Raw genomic sequence first — 19,533 nt, forward strand, 5'->3', positions numbered from 1 at the left:
AAATTACAGAAAAAGGAAGTCAGTTTCGTTTGTTTAGTTTCATTTCTGTATTTTAAAATATGGTCTCTAGCCTAGAAAATATCATTATAACTGTATTGGGTTTGCGTGGCAAGGTTTTGGTAGCGGGGGGCTACAGGGGTGGTTTCTGTGAGAAGCTGCCAGAAGCTGCCCCCATGCCCGATGGAGCCCACGCCAGCGGCTCCCAGGCAGACCCACCGCTGGCCACGACCGAGCTCAGCAGCGATGGTGGCAGCGCCTCAGGGATAACGCTTTTAAGAAGGGGAAAAAACCCTCTGGAATGGCAACTGCAGCTGGAGAGAAGAGTGAGACTATGTGAGAGCTGCAGACACCCAGCTCAGTGCAGGAGGAGGACACAAGGCGCTCCAAGAGCCAGAGCAGAGATTCCCTGGCAGCCCGTGGTGAAGACCATGGTGAGGCAGGCTGTCCCCCTCAGCCCACTGAGGTCCATGGTGGAGCAGATCCCCACCTGCAGCCCATGGAGCCCATGGGGGAGCAGATCCCCACCTGCAGCCCATGGAGCCCATGGGGGAGCAGATCCCCACCTGCAGCCCATGGAGGATCCCACACCGGGGCAGGGGGTGCCCGAAGGAGCCGTGACCCACAGGCAGCCCACACTGGGCCAGCTCCTGGCAGGGACGGTGGCCCAGTGGGCAGAGGAGCCCAGGCTGGGGCAGGGCTGGGGACGCCGCAGGGACCCCCTGGGGCCGGCTGGGCCTGCGGGGCTGTGCCCTGCGGGGGACCCACGCTGGGGCAGGGGGGGAAGGGCTGCAGCCCTGGGAAGGACTCATCTTGGAGAAGGCCATGGAGAACTGTCTCCCATGGAGGGACCCCACGCTGGGGCAGGGGCAGCGTGAGGAGGAAGGAGCAGCAGCAACAACCTGTGGGGGACTGACCGCAGCCCCCAGCCCCAGCCCCCTGCGCTGCTCAAGGGGGAGGAGGTGAAGAAATTGGGAATTAAAGCCCAGGAAGAAGGGAGGGGTGGGGGAAGGTGTTTTTCTGATGCGAATGGTAACAAATCAAACTGATTTCCCCAGTCGGGCCTGTTTAGCCCCCGCCGGTAACTGCTGGGCGATCTCCCTGCCCTCACCTCGACCCACCAGCCGCACGTTACCTTCCCCCTCCCCTGAGGGCTGAGGAGGGGGTGATCGGACAGCTTCGGTGGGCACCTGGTGTCCAGCCAGGGTCAACCCACCACAATAATCCCTGTTGATTTTATAAATGTCAACATGGTTAATGAATCTGTCCAGGTTTTAGGCATTTAATTCACAAGGGTTCATTTCTTTTAGTTGTTTAGTTGGACGTTTGTTTACAACTATGAGTTCCAGCTAAAAGGGAAAAGGGTCTAATGACATAAACAGTGTTCAAAGGTTGTGGAATCGTATGAGATTATTTCTGGTGATGTCCCAGACAGCTAGTCCCCTGCACAAAGGCAGAATCTGCTGTTACTTTACTGCCAGCTTCACCTTATTTATTCTCAAATTGCTCTCCAGAAGAGATGCCTATGTATTATTCCCTGGGACGGTAGGCATGGCTATACTTAAGGTTATCCAACATTTCTCATCCTGAGACTCAGTTTTTCAGTCATCTGTTGCCTTCTAAAAGCTAAGTCATCAGGTCTGAAATTCCACAGAGATGATGGCCTCAGTCTGACTTTTTGGCCAGAACTATTAAACTGCTTGACAAACAAGACAAAGGAACACAAGCTGTCTTTAAGAAATCTGGCAGGCCTTTCTTTGAAGCAAAGCCTTGAAATTTGGTCAAGGCTAGCTCTGATTTTTCTGAAAATTATTTTCTTCTGATAAGTAAAACATGCTAAACATCACAGCTTACAATTGTTGAGCAGAGATCCACTAATATTTAGTAGCTGCTTCAGATGTCATCCTAAGGTGGCAATCATGAGTGGAGGGAGCAAGGCAAAAAGCAGGATCACAACCCAGGCTGAAAAAGATCAGACTTCAGCTTTTTCAGGTATCTTCCTAGGAGAATCCTGTGGGAGAATGTCCTGGAGAGAAGAGGAGAGCAGAAGATCATTTGGTTTTCAGGAATGACCTCCTCCACGCTGAATATCAGTCCATCCCAGTGAGCTGGAACTCAAACAAAGGCAGAAAGAGGCTGGCACAGATGAATAAGGAGCTCCTGACAAAACTCAAAGGTAAGAAGGAAGCATGTAAGAGGTGGGAGCAGGGACAAGTGACCTGGCAATAATATGGAGATGCTGTCCAAGTGTGCATGGATGGGGTTAGGAAAGCCAAAGCCCACCTGAAGTTGAATCTGGAGAGGGATGTGAAAAGCAGGAAGAGCTTCTCTAGGTACATCAACAGCAAAAGGAAGGTGAGGGAAGATGTGGACCCACTGCTGAATGGGAAAAGGTTCTTGATGACAAAGGACATGGACATGGAAGAGGCTGCAGTACTAAATGCCTTCCTTGCCTCAGCCCTCACTGGCAGGGCTTGCCTTCAGGAATAGCAGGTTCCTGAGAGATCAGTGGGAAGATCTCAAGAAAGGAGGATTTACCCTAGGTAGAGGAGGATCAAGTTGGTGCACATTTAAACAAACTGTACATACACACATTGGGGGGAACTGATGGGATGTACCCTTAGTGCTGAGGGAGCTGGCCAATGTCACTGGGAGGCCACTCTTGATAATCTGTGAGAGTTCACAGCGACGGGGAGAGGTTCCTAATGACTAGAAGAAAGCAAATATCAATCCTGTCTTCAAGAAGTGCAAGAAGGAGGCTTGGGGAACTACAGATCCAATCCAAAACATCAGCCCCACTTCAGTCCCTAAGAAAATGATGGAAAAAATTATCCTGGAAACCATTTCCAAGCACATGAAGGACAGGAAGGTCGTTGGGAGTGGTCAGCTTGGATTTATGAAGACAAAGATATGCTTGATCAACCTGATGGCCTTCTGCAGCGAGATCGACTGGTTCAGTGGGCAAGGGGAGAGCAGCAGATGAAGTTATCTTGACTTCAGCAAGGCTTTCGACGGTGTCTCCTGTAACATCCTTGTAGACAAATGGATGAAATGTGGGTTGTGTTAAGTGGACAGTGTAGTGGGCTGAGAATTTGCTGAACTATGAGGCCCAGAGAGTTCTTATCAAGAGCACAAAATCCAGTTGGAGGCCAGTCATTAGTGGTGTCTGGTAGGGGTCAATACTGGGGCCCACAGTGTTTAACATCTTCTTCAATAACCTGGATGGTGGGATGTCACACTGTCAGTGATGGCAGGAAGCATGTATCCCACCGCTTTCAGTACTCCTCCCAGATGTTCATTTGCTCTCACGCAAGTTGTGTTCCAGATGTGTGATCAGGAACACATAATCCCATCCCCTCAGATGCTTGTGAAGCCAAGCTCCAAAATTTGAGCAACTGAGTTCTTAAAGATTAAAAAGGTCCCTTTTAGGACTTCAAGGTGGTTTTTTGTACAATCTCAGTTCTGCCCCTTGCATGTATGCACGATGCAGTCTTTTGTTATGTGAATGTTATTCCCGCACAGTTTTTCATTCAGTATGAAGGATGGGCAAGTCCCATGTAGGAAGTAGTTGTTCAGTATTTTCTGTCTTCATAATTATTTCATATGCAGGGCTATACGTTTATGTAGTCCATTACTATACTTTCTTAGAGACATTATTTTTTAACTTGGGAACTTTTTTGTAGTCTTTATTTTTACGCTGTTCAGAATCTTCTTCAGGGGAGAAGTTCACATTGGAATCCGGGTCTCCAGGGCAGCTTTTAGCCATTTTAGCATCAAGACAAGGCTCAATCTTTGTTGTCGCTTCCACTGCCTGCAATGACAGTTAGAATCCCAAAGAAAGCAATCCTTATTACATAGGTCCATCCATTTTCAGGGCAAACGCAGCCTTTTCCCTAAATGACACTGTCTGGGTAAAATGGCATGTCATCATACAGATAAAGACCATACTCACAAGGAAAGATAAATTGCAGTGGCACATCAGTCTTAATTATAGTATCTCCTAAGCCTTCAAGTTCCGCAGGGTATTTTCTCTGTGATAGATACCTGGATGACTGCATCCCAGCAGGCAGCAATTTTATTTTTATAGACCAACAGAGGTTCTTGGGCCTGCAATGAGCTTCCTTTACGTAGCTGTCTGTACACTTCTGACATACCTTTTACTTTCTGCTTTCTTTAGGTTCCTTCCATTAGCTCTGGCAAGTGAATTGCCCGTTAGATAGGTCCCGTTGCAAGCTGAAATACCTGCCACAGAACTGGGTTTAAAGAACAGATAGAGCACCTCCCGCAGTGGTTTCTGCGTGAGTCAGCTGGTGGACAGCAAGGTGGGTTTCAGGTGGACCCCAATGCTTTTCTTTGAAGTTTCTCCACCAGCCTCACCACAGTCACAGCACAACTCCACTCCCAGGAGATGGGAACGTGCGACCTTCCTGATCTGGCGATATGCGATGCATCTCCTGGCCATCCCGTTCAGCTGGTGCACGTTTCTGGGACAAGCTTTTTACATCTGGTCACAGGGAAATGTTACCTGGTGGAGTTTCTTCCCCTGCTGGGGTAAGAATTTATTTTCTGTTCTTTTTCTGATATAAAAATAGATACTATCTTTCTGGATTTATTGCGGTTCAGTTCAAGTGTAACACGATTTTGCTTGCTTTTGAAAACTTTTAACCTTTCTTATGCATTAAGTCAGACCCCTTTCCTTCACAGTGAAAAACAACACACAAAGAAACAATGTAGGATTTACCTGTTAAAAGTTGTTTAGTTTTACTTTATGTCAGCCACTTGACTTATGCCCTTTACAGAGCCATGAGCTACTAGAGACTTAGATAATGACAGAACCAATGTACAGAAGTCAGCTCCGAAGCGTACCATGCCTTAGCCTGTGCGCTGCCTCTTTCACTCCCTCTGTGTCTTGCTCCTGCTCCTGGGATCCTGGTTATTTCTGCTATACCTACACGGCTCTTTTTATACTTCAGTCTTTCTCCGTTCTTTCCCTTCAATGGCCTGCTCTAAGAACTCTCTGGTTTTGCTGTTGTCACTTTGCTATGTTTGTACCTTGTTTCTTTCTTTATTGCTTTTGTTATCACATAACAACATGGCCCATGGCTCTTTTCCTTATTTTGCAGGATCCTTGAGTATTTCCTTTCCCCCCCCCTTTTTTCTGTCTTTTTTTTTTTTTAATACTCTTGTCTCTATCCACATTGTTTCCTGGGTGACTTTTTTCCTCTCCCCGCTTCCCTGAAAAGTCCCCGTTACTCCTTTCCCAGCTGCCTACAGTCACCATTCTTCCCTGTTATTTCCATTCCCTTTCCTCTAGGATATGCACAAGCAATGTAGTGTTACTGTTTCCACACATGGGGAAAAAAAATAAATATCTTTATTTTGAACTATAAGCAAGCTTACTGCCCACCTGCCCCTGCATTTCTCTCTCTCTGGACTTCTCCCTCCCCCTTCACCTGCTTTCCTCCTTCCTCGGCGTCTGCCCTGCTTTGCCCCTCAAATGTGCCCCTGTAGCGAGGCAGCGAGTCCCGGCGTAGGACGCCCTCGCATCATGGGTAGTTAGCTGAGGGTGGCAAGGGAAAACCATAGAAGATGCTCAGGAAGAAGACTGAATTTTGCAGTGGGGAGAGATTTGTGTTTCTCTGGGTATCTGCTGCGGACGTGCCTCACCTGGCCAGTGAGGTGCTGCTCTGCCTGCCACAGCCAAGGCACACTGAGCACAGCTCTCAGCTGCCTCACGCTGTGCATGGCTGTGAAGTTGGGCGTTGCTGACTCTTTAAGAGCAGTCTGCAGTAGCAGAACTGCAGATCTAGATCAAATTTTAAATAACAGTAAGGTTCTGTAGAAGAAGGTGACATTTTTCAGGCAATCCCTGCTCCTGCCTGGCCTGGAAGGACCATAATGATGACTTGGAGAGGTCCTGGATGCTCAGTCCAGACTTCCATCCCACCTAAAAGAAGTCTTCCTCATCAGCTAAAACCCCTCCAGTATCCCTGGGTGGGCTGCTGCAGGGTTTCCTCACTTCAATATCTATTGATCCCCAATTCTCTAGATTAAAACTAATATTGCTTTAAAAGTCCATTACCTTCCCTACAGAGGAAAAGCAATCCCTTTTGTGTGTCAGACCACCACTGCCATGTCCTCTTGCCCAACAAAACAAAAGCCAGCCTTTGCAGTAGGACACATTTTTCTGACCACGTTTCATTGTGCTCGTGCTCCTCTGGATTCTCTCCAGGCTGTGTCCTCCCTAACATGCAGCGTGCAAAGCTCCATGCGGTAGCTTCCTCCAGGCCTCCTCAGTGCCAAATGGAGCAGAATTCCCTCCTTGCATGGAGAACATGCCCAGAACAGAAGATGACCTCGTTTTACGTGGAACAGCATCGCTCCATAGGCATCCGCCGTGCCTGAGCTGGGCTCCGACCCAGGGCACCTACGGGCAGGGTTGCAGGTGAAGAACTTGTTGGTGCACCTGCTAGTGGGGGGGGCGGGAAAGTTCTCAAGGGAAAGGGTCCAAACCTGCCCAGTTCAGCAGCATCAGCCCGGACGTGCCTGTGGGAGCACCGGTGGCAGGGGCTGCCTCTGTCGGGGGGGACAAACCTGGGAAAACTGGGCATGGCGAGTGAGTGCTGGACAGGGTGCAGGGGGGGCATTGTAGAAGTTAAAGGGACATTTTATAAGTGAATGGGCCATTTTATAAGTGAAGGGGGAGTTTTATAAGTTAAGGGAGCATTTAATAAGTTAAAGGGGCATGTTATGAGTTGGGGGACATTTTATAAGTTAAAGGGACATTTCATAAGTTAAGGGGGCATGTTATATGTTAAGGGGACATTTAATAAGGGGGCATGTTATAAGTTAGGGGGGCCTTTTGTAAGTTAAGGGGCATTTCGTATGACAAGGGGGCATTTTATAAGTCAAGAGGGTGTTTTATAAGTGAATGGGCCATTTGATATGTCAAAGGGGCATGTTATAAGTTAAGGGGGCATTTTTTAATAAATATATGGGACTAAGTTAAGGGGGCATTTTATAATAATTAAATGGGACATTGAGTAAGTTAAGGGGGCATTTTGTAAGTCAAGAGGGCTATTTATAAGTTAAGGGGACGTTTAATAAGTTCGGGGGACATGTTGTGACTTAGGGGGACACATTCTAAGTCTGGGGGGCATTTCTAATGTCAAGGGGGCACCTCGCAGGTGGCGACACAACCCGGCCGCGGGGACAGCCGGAGGGCAGCGCTGCGCCGCTTTGCCTGCCGCAGGCCGTGCGGCCGGGAGCGGGGACGTGCCGCGGGGCGCGGGCTGCCTCGGGCAGAGCAGCCGGGCGCCTGGGGCCGGCCGGGGGCTCCGTGGGTGCCGGTGCGTGAGGAGGACGGGAGGCGCTCCCCCGGCTCCCGGAGGGGCCCCGCGGCCGGGCGGCTCCAAACGTCTCCCTGCGCCCCCCCGCCCCGCCGGGTGCCGCCCCGAGCTCGCCAGGGCGAGCGCCCCGTGGCCCCCCGCTAGTAGCAGCCAGGGGGCGGGGCCAGGCCCCGGGGGCGGGGCCAGGGGTGGGGCCGGGTCTCGGGGGCGGGGCCGGGGTGGCCCCTCCGGCCGGCACGTTGGGGCAGGCACCGCCGCAGCTGTCACTGTCAGGGAGCCGGCGAACCGGGATCCCGGCCCGTCGGAGGGGGAATCCCCCAGCCTCGCCCCCGCAGCCAATCGGCGGGGCGGTATGCAAATTGAGGCGGCGGCGGGCCAGTGGGAAGGGAGGGGGGCGGGGAGGTGGCGGCCCGTTGGACCGCGGGGAGGGCGGCGGGGGCCAATGAGGCAGCGAGGCGGGCGGGGCGCGCCCCGGGGGAGGGGACATGCAAATTTGGTTTGAAAAGAGGGCGGGAAATCCGAGTTTCGCGGGAGGCCCTTGGCGCGTAACCCGTCTCCTTTCCCTTCATTCATTGTCAGCAGCAGCCGCTTCCTGGAGCCATTTTCCAGCCGGCCCCACACAGCGGGAGCGGCCCCGCTCCATCCGCCGCATCTGCCCGCCCCACCGCCTCCGTCCCCCCCCGGCGCCCCGCATCCTGCAGCCGGGGCCCCCCCGGCACCCGCAGCCCCCAGTATTTTGCGCGGGGCCTCGGCATCGAGGAGGAAAGGAGCTGGGAAGGCCGGGGGGGGGAGGGACCGGGGGGAGGAGGAGACGCGGCTGCGGGGACAGACCCGGAGGGAAGGATGAGAAGGGGACTCCAGCCGCCGGCCCCGGCAGCGCCGCCGCCCGCACCGTCCACGGACTCCAGAGCAGCCCCCGCCGGCTTCCCGGCCCGCTTTGCCGCCGGCACCTTCATCCAGATCCGCAGCACCGGCGCGGCGGCGGGGACGCCCGGTGTTGTCTCCGCCGCCGCTTCCCAGGCTCCCGGTGCCTTTGCCCCGGCGGCGGATGGGGGCCAGCCCGCTGGCAGCTCGCTGTACTGCACCCCCCACGGACCCGCCGGCAGGACGGCGCTGCTGCAGCCCGCTCTCGGCGGAGGCGGAGGCCGCCCCCCGGTAATTTTTTTTTTCCCCCGTCCCCGCGGGAGGGTGAAGGGGACGGTGGGGGATAAGCGCCAGGCAGGCCCTCTCCCCGCCGCTGTCCGGGGGCGGGCGGGGTGCGGGTGCGTGGGGGGGTGGGTGGGCAGGGCAGGAAAGGCGGAGGCAGCGCTTTGTTGCAATAAAACTTTCCTGCCTCCTTCCCACCCACCCGGCTGCCGGGTCTTGTTTAAAAGGAGAAGAAAAAAAAAAGAGGGGGGGGGAAAAAAAAAGGGGAAAACCAGGAAAAACAAAAGGGAATGAAAAAAGAGGAGAATAAAAAAGGGGGAAAGGAGGAGGAAAAGAAAAAAAGGGGGAGGAAGAAAAAGGAAAAAAAAAAAAGAGGGGTGGGATGAAGGGGGCGGGGGGCAGGTCCTCGCCGCACGGGGCGAGGAGTCCCGGGCCGGCCGGGAAGGGCGCCGCTGCCCCGGGGCGGGGGGCCGGGCCGTGCCGTGCCCCGCCGGTGTCTCCGCTTCACCCCCGGAGCCGCCGGTGACGTCTGGCACACGTGCGCGGAGGCCGCGGCTGTGACTGGGAGCCGGGGCGGGCGGGGAGGGGGACGCCGCTTCCTCCTCCTCCTCCTCCTCCTGCTGCCTCTGGCCTGGGACAGCCCGACCGCCGGCCGGCCGCCCCCGTCCCCGCCGCCCAGCCATGCCCCTGCAGCAGGTCAGTGACTCCTGGGGCGGCGGCGCGCACCCATCCCCCACCCCCTTCAAAATTTACGGCCCCTCTTTAAAATCTCACCCCCCCCCCCCCAAAAAAAAAATATTCCGCTTCCCCCCACCCCCCCCCTCGTGCGTTTTCTTTGTCCTCGGTGTTTTCGGGTGCGCGCTCGGCTCTCGGGGAACCCACCGAGTTGGGGGGTGTGGGGCATCACGACCCCCGCCCGGCAGCATGGCATGGCTAAGCCGCCCCCCACCCCAGCGCACCCCTTCCCGGATAAAAGGGGTTTTAACCTCCGCACCCACCCCACCCCCTGCCCCCAGTCGGTGATGGTCCAGGTGTGGGATGCTGCTGGAATCCTGAAATAGTTTTGCAAGAGCTTGGGAGCAGCGGGTTGTGGCCGAAGGGTTGTGGCTTCGGCCGGGCTGGGAGACCCCGAGGGCAGATGGAGTGGGGGCCTCACAGGTACTGCCTGCTGAGGTGGGGGTGCAAGTTGCAAGGCTCCTCAAATCCCAGTCAAAAGTTTTGGTTTGGGTTGTTTGTTGTTTTTTTTTTTTTTTAATAAGCATCTTTGCTGTAAAAGATAATTGATTATTATTTTTTTTCCCGGTGCTCTTGGTCTTCAGCGTACCCTAACGGTGCTTGGTGACAAGCAGGTTGGTTCAAGCCGTTTTGTAAATATTTGGCTGTCCTGCAGGATGGTTTCATTCCTAGAAGGTGGTGGTGAACGGGTACAAAGGAGTGTTTGCAACAGGATGATGCTGGGACAGTAATTCTACAGCCTCTTCTTGGCTTTGCGGGAGGAATGCTGTCATAGGGGGCTCCTAAAATTTCTCCTTAACAGGTGCTACAAGGCCTTTAAATAATGAATTTAGTGAATTTTTTTTTTTTGGTATACTGTTCACTCCTCTAATAGGAGGAACTCCTGGCCATAAAAAACTAAGAAGATTCTTTCCACCTTAAAGGTTTTGAAGCAAGACAGGCACTTTTGGGCTTTGCCTGCAAAAAAAAAAAAGTCCCCTTGCAAGTCGTGAGTTTGTTGTACGCCCTCAGCCCCCACCTTTCCTTTAGGGAAGAGGTGTGGGATGGGGGAGGAAGAGTGTGGTCAGGCCGGTGGTGTCCCTAGGCTGTGGCTGGCACCCTCCCAGGGCGATAAGGCACCTACGGCACGTGCCAGGAAAGGGGCTGCGCATCCTGCTCTGCCCCGACGGCGGTGCTGGGTGAGTGCCCCCCTCGGAGCCACCACATCGCTTGGCTCCAGACCTGTCATTTTGGGAAGTAAGGCTGAAGCACCCCAGTGCTCTGCCTGGGCTTTCTGCTCCGCAAGCTACTTGCCAGGGCTGGGGCGACATGGTACAGCCCTTTTGCAGTTCTCCAGCTCCTCCTTGGTTTTCCTCAAAACTCATTGAGGATTTTCCAGGGCTGGGAGGCAAGGGTATTTTCCTGGTTGGCTCCTGGCTGAGTTTTTTTGTGAAACCGATCTCAGACTGGTGAGAGGAGTGAGAAAATGCTGGGTAGCTGAGGCAGCAAGCTTGGGCAAGTGGCACTGATAGAAAATTGAACACTTGATCAGTTGAATTGCAAGTAGCACATGGAGTTTGAGAACCCCAGCAAGACCCTGCAATGCAAAAGACTATAGGGAGAAGTCTAAAATTTGGCCGGCACCTCTGCGTTGGTTAGGGTTATGGAAATACTCTGGCTTTGCAGATATAACTGCACTGGCAACCCATGCATCGCTTCCAAACATAAACCAGGGTAAGATGGGAGAGGAGGCGGTACCCGGCACCGTTTGGGCTGTGCGGGGAGGTGTTTGCCTGTACCAGCAAATGAAAATGTTTTGTTTGCCAAAGTAAGCTGCTTCCCCCCCTCTTCCCCCAAGCCCTGGGAATTCGTTTGTTACTTTTATCTATGGTTGTGTTAAGTGTAACAGTGCTGGAAAAGCCTTGAAAAGTGGCCTAGCCCGTAATAACAGGTGGCTCCAGCCCCAGAGTGCTGAGAGTTTACACACTCCTCCCTCTCCCAGGCAGGTACCTGGATGCAGCCTGGAACCTGTTCCTTCCTCCGTCACTGCCCTGGCTCCATCACTGCCTGTCATGCTGGCTGCTGCGGCCGAAGGCTGCTAACTGGGCTGTGGTACCCCGGTGAGCCCAGGCTCTGGGGGGCTGTGACCTAGCCTGGCCACCCTTTCAACTCCAGGAGCTTTTTCACCATTCCTGTGGAGTTAATAAAAAGTGTTACTGGGTAGATCTGAACCCCTGCCATGGCTTAAACACCAGTGGTAATTAAGAATTAACCCTTGCAGAGCGCAACGGTTGGCTTGTGCTCCTGGGGAAGGAAAGCCTCCAGAGATGGGGTGGGTGGTCCTGCGTGCTCCCCCGTGCCCTGCCGAGGGCTGGTGCCACTTCCCCTCTTCCCTTCTGCAACCTCAGGCTTCCCAGGATGGAAAAAATTAACCCTGAGCAAAATAAATACATTTTTTTTCTGCTGGGCAGGCAGCTTGAATCGGCTAATGGAAGGTCTGGGATGTGCCAGGGACCATGAAGGGAAGGCAGTGGCCGGGGAGAGGGCGCAGGGGCAGGGACACCGTGCCCTTTTGGTGGCGGTGGGCTGCAAATCAGCTCAGCTCCTTATAAAAACATGGGTGAAATTAATGTCTGATGAGGTACCCCAACAGTGTTCTTGCTGGTGTTGCCTTCTCCCATGGTGTGAGAAAGTCACTACCTCTTGGAAATCCCACTACTTAAAACTGGGGCTGCTAGAAAAGCCAGCTGCTCAAAATGTTTCTAATTCAAATAGTGGAGACTTTCTTACTGTCCTTGGGTTATAAAGATAAGCCTTTAAGAAGAGGGCCATTTTCTTAGCCATGAGAAAATGCTTAAATGGAGACACCACCCACATGTTAAGTCCTTTTTAAAAGGGGCTAAATCCTCTTAACAACAATATCTTTAGAGAACTCCTGTGGCCTTTAGATGACATGAGCTGTGGAGAGGCTGGTTCGGCATACTTCAGAAAGGGGCGGGAGGATTTACATTTCCAAACTGAATACTTAGCACCTCTCTCATTTTTTTTCTGGTGGTTTAGAAAGCACCTCTTCCTCCCTCCTTCTCAGCAAGTCACAGCTGGAAAGGGGGGGGGGAATGGTGCAAGGCACGATCTTTCTCCTAGGTGTTAGGTGAAGGAGCAGGCCAAAGAGGACGTAAATTCTGAATGAGGATTTGAGGTATGGGAGAAAAACCTTAGAAGTTGCATAAAGGAAGCGGGCAGTTAGCAAGGAGCTTTTCCTTGTTTTGCAGGAATTAAAAAGTTTGCGAAGACACGGGTGTCTTCATAGTGGGACCCATTTTTGTGTTTTTCTGCCTGATAGTTTGTATTACTAGAAGTGAGCATTAGTGTGAGCCCGGGGCCTTTGCTTTTTGAATAGCTGTTTTAAGGAGTTTCTTTGGTTTAAAACCATCTCTTCCAACAACAGGCTGCTTCTGAGCCCAAGGAGGTACCACATGGTCCTTTGGCACAGCTGCCTGAGGAAAGTTCAAAGAGGTATAAATCCTGATCGCCCTACCCGTGCCAACAAGCATCGAGTGGGGAGCAGGCATCCGAAGGGAAGCAGGCAGGGATAGCCTGGAGCTTGCTGTGCCTGCTGACAGCCTCGCTACCCACGCGCAGAGCCCAGCACTGCTGATGGAGCTCTGTCTGCACCCCGACTGCCGAAGTACAGCAGCCCCATGATGAGAAGGGCTTCTGGCAGGTGTCCATGAGCAGCTGAGCCGCTCAAAAGCTCTACTGTTACTGGAGGGAGCAGGCTTGCTTCTCCCTCGCCCTTTCCTCTGCAGCATCTCCTTTGCCCGGCCCCTGGCCGGGCAGCTCTTCCACCTCGGTGCTTGGGGAGCACCCACGTGCACAGTGGCTGCTTTCCAGTGCTTTAACAAGGGGAAACCGCTGGGCTTGGTGAGCATTAGGTCTGGCGGGCGGTAGGTAGTGGGTATAGGGGGCCAAGGTGGGCTGAGCGAGGTGAAGGAAGGACACAGGAGGTTTCCCACATGGTGGTGTTGAGGCGTTCAATCGGTTCCCCGAGCCTCGGTCTTCTAAGGTTGGTCATGCCTGTTCTCACCACGAAGGCATCTTCTCGGTGCCACCAGCCTGCTTGCCGACGGCTGGGTATGGGTCACGTCACAGCCCGTTTATTCTTCTGTAGAGGCTGCTTCAACTGATTGAGCAATTAAAGGCATTTTTCTTTCCTCTCACTTTATCTCAAGTATGTCTGTGCTGCTTTGTTAATTTCTACAGTGAGCTCATTTAAGTTTGTGCAAGCATTAAAAAAAAAAAGGCAAAAAAAACTTTAAACTTGGGAACAGCTGTATTTTGCAAGATGAGGGGTCCTCCTGCTGCTCCTCTGAGTATGCCCGTGGCAGGCGTTTGAGGAAGGAACACGAGAAGAGGGCTTGCACAGACAGCCCGTCTGCTTGCTTCGAGAGCGCTTTCTTGGGCAGGGGTTACAAGGACTTTTGTAGCCACCAAGGGCCTGTGGTTTTTGTCTAATCCCTCTTTGAATCTGGTTGTAGTTCTGACCTTACGTAGCAACGAGTTCTAGCTATGATTTTGCTGTCTTGTGTGGAAGAAAAAAATTTTATTTTTCTGCTTTTTTTCCCTTTCAGTTTTGAACTTGCTGTCTGGTCTTAGGGCATGATCTGAGATATTGTGGTAGGGGAGAATGATTTGCTCATACATTTCTCTACACAGTTTATGATGCTTTATCTTCCGTCCTCAGTTGTCCTCTCTGAGCTGGAGGGTACTAGGCTATTTCATTTCTGCAGAAGTGAAAGCCATTAACCTTAAAGGTGTCCTTTTATAAAAGAACTGCATGGGTGTGTAAACAAACACGTCTGTTCGTTGTGAGTTTTCACTTGTGAAGCTTTTGGACACTGGCAGCTTTGAAGGACGATGTGAGGACATGGCCGCCCCACTTTGCAGATCTAGGGGGACCTTGAGACCCTCTCGGACCAGCTTGTTTCACAAGCCCTTGCCTGGCCCAGGGGGCAGTGGGAGATGCGGAGCGGGGGGGCTGAGTGTGCCCCACAGCTCTGGGGATGCCTCATCAGAAAGCCTGGGCTGCAAAAAGCAAAACGCGGCAGCAACATTCTTTGGAGACCCCCTGCCCTGGGCGGGGCGGTGGGTCTGGTGTGGCTGTGGGAGGGGACCCCAGCCCACCCCTCCTATCCAGAGCACCTGGGAGGGCAACTGGGTGACAAACGACAACATGAGGCTTTTCTTTGTAGTGGCAAGGATGATGTCTCTGAAACCTTCTGGCGTTGCTTCCGAAGGTGGGCGTGGGGCTGTGGGCCATGGCGCTGGTGGTGGGGTTGGAGGTGCAGCGGGCTGGGAGGGGACTCGGGCTCATGCAGGAGCTGCCTGCTAGGGCTGGGCTGGTGACCATGACTTGGGTGCAGCTGAGCTGCTTGCACCGATGGTGGTACCGGGCATCCCGCCCTACCCAGAGCAGGGCTTCAGCAGATGGAAAGCTCTTAGTGTAACTAAATCTCCAGGTTTTACAGTCTCTGCAAATAATCTCATTTACAGCTGGCAGCACCCAGTGTGTATATATGGTGGCAACTCTCATCCTTACCAGTGACTAAGCTGGACTTCAGGCTTTTGTTTTGGCTGGCAGAGTTAATGGCTTCCTGCATTACTTTTCCAGAGCGGAATTGGGTTTGTGGCCGTGGGGAGCAGAAAGCCCCTCCGCGTGGCCAGGGCAGTGGTGGGAGGGGGCTGCTGGTGCCCACGGGATGCGGCTGCTCGGGCGCTTGAGGTGCTGCTGCTGCTTTGGACTTGGTTTCAATTTCAGTTCTGTTGGAAGACAGACTTGGCAAAATTGCCCAATTTATCACATCTTTAAAAGGGAACTATTTCACTTCTGTTTTCCTCAAGTAAGCTGGTCCAAAACCACACTTGGAAGTGCTATGGCTGGCATGGGTGTCTCCAGGTCTGCTTGGATGGCGCTGCGATGTGCTGCATCTTGTGGGGTTCTTAATGCCTTGTGGGCTCAACGTGAGCCCGGTGTGAGCTGTGGGAAATCTTTCCATCTGCAGGCCCTGTAAAGGGAAGAGGCAAGAGTTCCGCTTGGTGTCGATGAAGCCAGAGCAGACTGAAGATGGCCTCTGCTACGCGGTAGCAGTGTTCCATTTCGTGCATTGCAGCCTTTCACGCTGTATGAGGATATCACGAACGTGTTGGTGGCCGTTGGCGACCCATGCTTGCCTGTGGCTGATGGCGTGTGTCGTGCCTCCCTGTCACACTCGTGAGCAGCTGTTGACGTGAGCTGTGGCAGGGTGAAGGTGGAGGTGCTGGTCGCCGTCCCTGCAGCTTTCAGGCTCTGGTGCTGCAGGGCTTGGCCTGGCCCTAAGCTGGGAAGGAGAGGTGGAGCGCTGCAGATGGCCTCTGCGGAATCAGCCGGCACCCGCCATGTGACCGCGTTCTGCGAGAACGAGTAGGGCTTCTGCTTGTTCCTACCCCTAGAAGTCCACCCAGCACCCCGTTCCGCCACTTTGGTGAAGTGGGAGACTTAATTTGATCACCAGCATTACTGCCGAGGTCCCGTCCAGCTCGTGTGTGGCAGCTGCTAGGCCCAGCGGTGTCCACCGCCTCGGGCTGTCTGCGTTCTCGGTGCCCTGCTTCAAAGCTCTGGCACCTGGTTTTTAGGAAGATCTTGGGTGCTTCCCGGGATGTTCTGTTGCAGTGCTGCAGGCGTCGGGTTCTTGGTAGCTCAAGCTTTCTATGAACAAACCACTGTTAAAACCAGAGGCTGCTATTGTATTTTTATTCTTAATAAAATTTTGTTTTATTAAAATAAATAAATTATTTAATATTTATTTTAATAGAATAAAAATATTTATATGTATGTTCATAAATAAAATATGTATATTATCTGTGCCTTTATAAGGGGATTTTTGAGTCACGTAGGCATTGCAAGCCACCAGTTATTTTGCAAAGATCTGTGAAAACTGGTAGAAAACATACAATTATTTTCAGTAAAAAGAAATTGTATTCAGAAACTGGATAACCAGACGTATCTGCTTAGCCCTGGCTGCTTCAGCTCCAGCATCCCTGATCCATGTGGTGGTGTGTGCGTGCGTTGGTTGATGTACACATAGATTTTAGAAGTGATTTTCATTAATGAACTTCTTGACAGGCTTCTCCTCTTGACAACACTATCCAGGTTTTGGTGGTTTTGGTTGTTGTACAGCTGTTGGTTCAAAGGTTGTTATGTTTTGTGTAACTCACAGCTAGAAAGTGGGGTGGGGGAAGAAACTCATTGGCAAACTTCCTTCCTTTTTAATTAAGGTGACATTAAAAGGACCCAGCGGTGGCTGTCGCTGTGTGGTGCAGGAGTCAAATTCTTACATATCATGTCAGGCTTATCGATCCACTCTACTTCTTTCTAACGATGACTGTGTTAATTTTGATTCTACCCGTTGGTTACAAAATGTTACTAAAATTGGAGTGCAGCAAGAGATAGATTTTTTTTTTTTTTTCTGCAAGCTACTGAATCTGAACCAGAGGATTTCATGCCTTTTTTTAAATGTATTTTGAAGTACAGATGTAATTTTAGAGTGAAACACTTCTCTGTGGAGGGAGTGTACTATGCTCAGTATAAAACTTTGCTTTCCAATTTCCCTTGTGTGTCGGTCAGAAACAAGCCAGCGCGTAGACTTGCTTGCATCCCTCCTACCTCAACTCCCATTTAAGAAGCATCATCTGGCAAATTTCAGGGCTGGAAATAATAAAAAAAAAAGTAACCTCGTGGCCTGGCGTTTATATTGGTACGGCCCGTTTATGTTGACAGTATGCTTCTGGCTTTTTGGGTGCTACCCCAGTGTGAGAAGATAAATGTATAAAAATATAGAGTGATGGGCAAAAAGGGTTTTGTCTTGTACCGGAGGTGGAATGGCCATTTGCCTGGATCAGGTTGTCTACCATGTACTGAAAGGAGCAAGTCTGGAGGGCTTGCTGCATTCTGTGGCTGCTGCTGTGATGGAAACGGAGCTTTCCCTCGCCCTCTGCTTGGGGGCTGTGTTAACATCTGCTGGTTTGCGAGTGGTTTTTCCACCCAGCGACACTAGAAAGGGAATGATATGGAATTATAATGTCTTGGGTGATGCTAGTAACCTAATAGTGCCCTCAGTACTTGTTTTCTTGTGCTGCTAACTCTGGAATTAAATGGCAATTACCATGTATATATGCTGGTGTTATTTTGCCTCGCCAGCGCTGTGTTTTTAGACAGCGTTGGTCCCACACGTTGACAGTCGGGTTTTTGTCCCCATACAGTAAGCTGGTTCACACTTTGTCTAATGTCTTCGCGTAGCGGGAATTGATGTTGGTCACAGCTCGCACAGAAGGCTTTTGTGTGGCGATATCTGAAAGCTGTCTTGTTGGAGCTTTTATCGGGGCTCCTGCAATGAGGCCATTCTCCCCACTCGTGGCGAACAGAGATAGGCGCAGAATTTTTTTTATAATAATGCTTAGGCAGTGGCACGCTGGCGCCGAGCGGGACAGAAATACTGCCCGAGGTGGCAGGGGTGCCCCGGCCGGGCGTTATCTGCCGCCGCAGCCCGGGGACGGCAGGCAGAGAGCCCCGCGCGGGGCAGATGGAGGGTGCTGATCAGGGCTATCGCGTGCACGGATAATCCTGGCCCTCGGCGCTGTGGAATAAAGTTTTACTTTTCATGGTAAGACTTTTATTAAGTGGCTCCAAGTAACCCAGATCCAAACTGCCATATAATGCTTCTGCGCTGCCTTCTTTTTTTTTTTCCTTCTTTTTTTCTTTCTTTTTTTTTAAATTCTCCCAGCTCCGTGGTATCTGTAGCCTGAAAATGTCTCTTGGGAGTTATGTAAAGCTGCAAGTCGGGTGAGAGGAAGCTGAAACTTCACAACTCGGCTGTAGTACTCTTTTTAAGCCCAAACCTCTTGAGCAGGTGGAAAAGACAGCTTAGTACTAGAGGTGGGGGCAGGGAGGGCTTGAAAAATTATAATGGCATTTTCACTGGCTGCTTTGTCTTGACAGTGGGTATTTCACTGGGTTTATTCTTTCTTTCCCCTCAGGAATCAGGGGTTAGGGAAAGGTCTTTTTTGCAAAAGACGGTGTCCTGAAAGCATAAGCAAGCTGCTCGTTTTCTTTCTCTGGTTCTTGAGCATAAGAGCTGCCTCGGTGATTTTTTTTCCCCACTTCACATTAGCATGTTATAAACCAACTGCTAATGTTCTGCATGCCCCTCTGTATTGCCGCTCTGTCGTGCTGAGCTGAGAATTGTTCTCTCAAACTGAGGCTGCGAAAATGACATAAATGAACATGGGAAATTGCATATGACAGTCAGAGGGAAATTCAGGTGGCTTTTGGTACGACTTGGGTTTGCACTTCTTTCTATAAAATAACTTATATTGCCTTTCTGACTTCAATTGCTAGCATGTTTTTGTTGCTTATTTGTTACTGGGGCAAACAGAATGCAGACCACCGCTACCTTTTGGCATCCTTGCTACCCTTTCCTTCCTGTTGGCAAACTGCTCTGTGATCCCTTTCTGCATGCTGCTGCCCTGGATCACAGGCGGGGGGGCGAGGACTGTCCCGGGGGGCATTTCCCCCTTCTGGGGCTCTTGCAACAACCGCTTCACAACCGAGAGCCTGCAAGGCACCTGCAGGGAGGCTCTTCCAGACAGAGGGGTATGCAGCATCCCTCCCTGTGGTCCTCTGCTTCAACTGCTCTGCAGAAAGGCTGGGGAGCATTCAAGGTACGTGGAGGAGATGGCAAAATCAAAACACACCCTGCGAGTTGCTGTACTTGGAGCCATGTGCTTTGTAGATGTTTACAAGGAAGATGGTGAAGAAAGGTACAAGATCATTTGGAGGCCTCCAACATTGTTTGCTTGTGACGTGTTCTCTAAAGATGCTCTTGGCATTGCTGCTGGCCTCGGGGCACTGAAGCCCTTCCCTTTCTTCCCTTGGTAACACCATGCTTTTGCAGAATATGTGGGCAGTGAATGCAACAGTAGGGAACAGGTTGCATGCTGTTGGCTAGATACCAAGCTTAGGTGCAGCGTTCTGTGGGCAGAAATAAGCTAATACTTATAAAGCTTTTTTGTGGTTTTTTTTTTTTGGGGGGTGGGTGGAGGTGGAGGGGCAGAAACCCTCTTTGCTGTGAAGGGGAATGTGTAGGGGATTCCAGAGACTGATATATTTAAACTTAAAAAAAAAAAAAAAAGAGAGAGAAGAGAAAAGCGAGCTTGTAGGCAGGCAAATTCCCCTTATTCAGAGAAAGCCATATGTTCAGGATACTATCCTTAGTGTGATTTATTTGCTTCA

General features: G+C 51.7%; 1 protein-coding gene across 3 annotated transcripts in view; it reads left to right on the plus strand.

Moving 5' to 3' along the window:
• Positions 1–7,893: 7,893 nt before the first annotated feature.
• E2F3 (E2F transcription factor 3) overlaps positions 7,894–19,533 on the plus strand; it is a 44,012-nt gene continuing 32,372 nt past the window's right edge. Inside the window, exon 1 of one of the 3 annotated variants that reach the window (XM_055800233.1) lies at positions 7,894–8,501. In XM_055800233.1, the coding sequence (XP_055656208.1) occupies positions 8,190–8,501 (312 nt within the window). In that variant the 5' untranslated portion in view covers positions 7,894–8,189. Of the gene's footprint in view, positions 8,502–9,044; positions 9,189–19,533 lie in introns of those variants that run through there. The other 2 variants (XM_055800232.1, XM_055800234.1) reach the window with 2 other exon arrangements.

Source organism: Falco peregrinus, chromosome 3 (assembly GCF_023634155.1).
Source record: "Falco peregrinus isolate bFalPer1 chromosome 3, bFalPer1.pri, whole genome shotgun sequence".
Classification (NCBI taxonomy): Eukaryota; Metazoa; Chordata; class Aves; order Falconiformes; family Falconidae; genus Falco; species Falco peregrinus.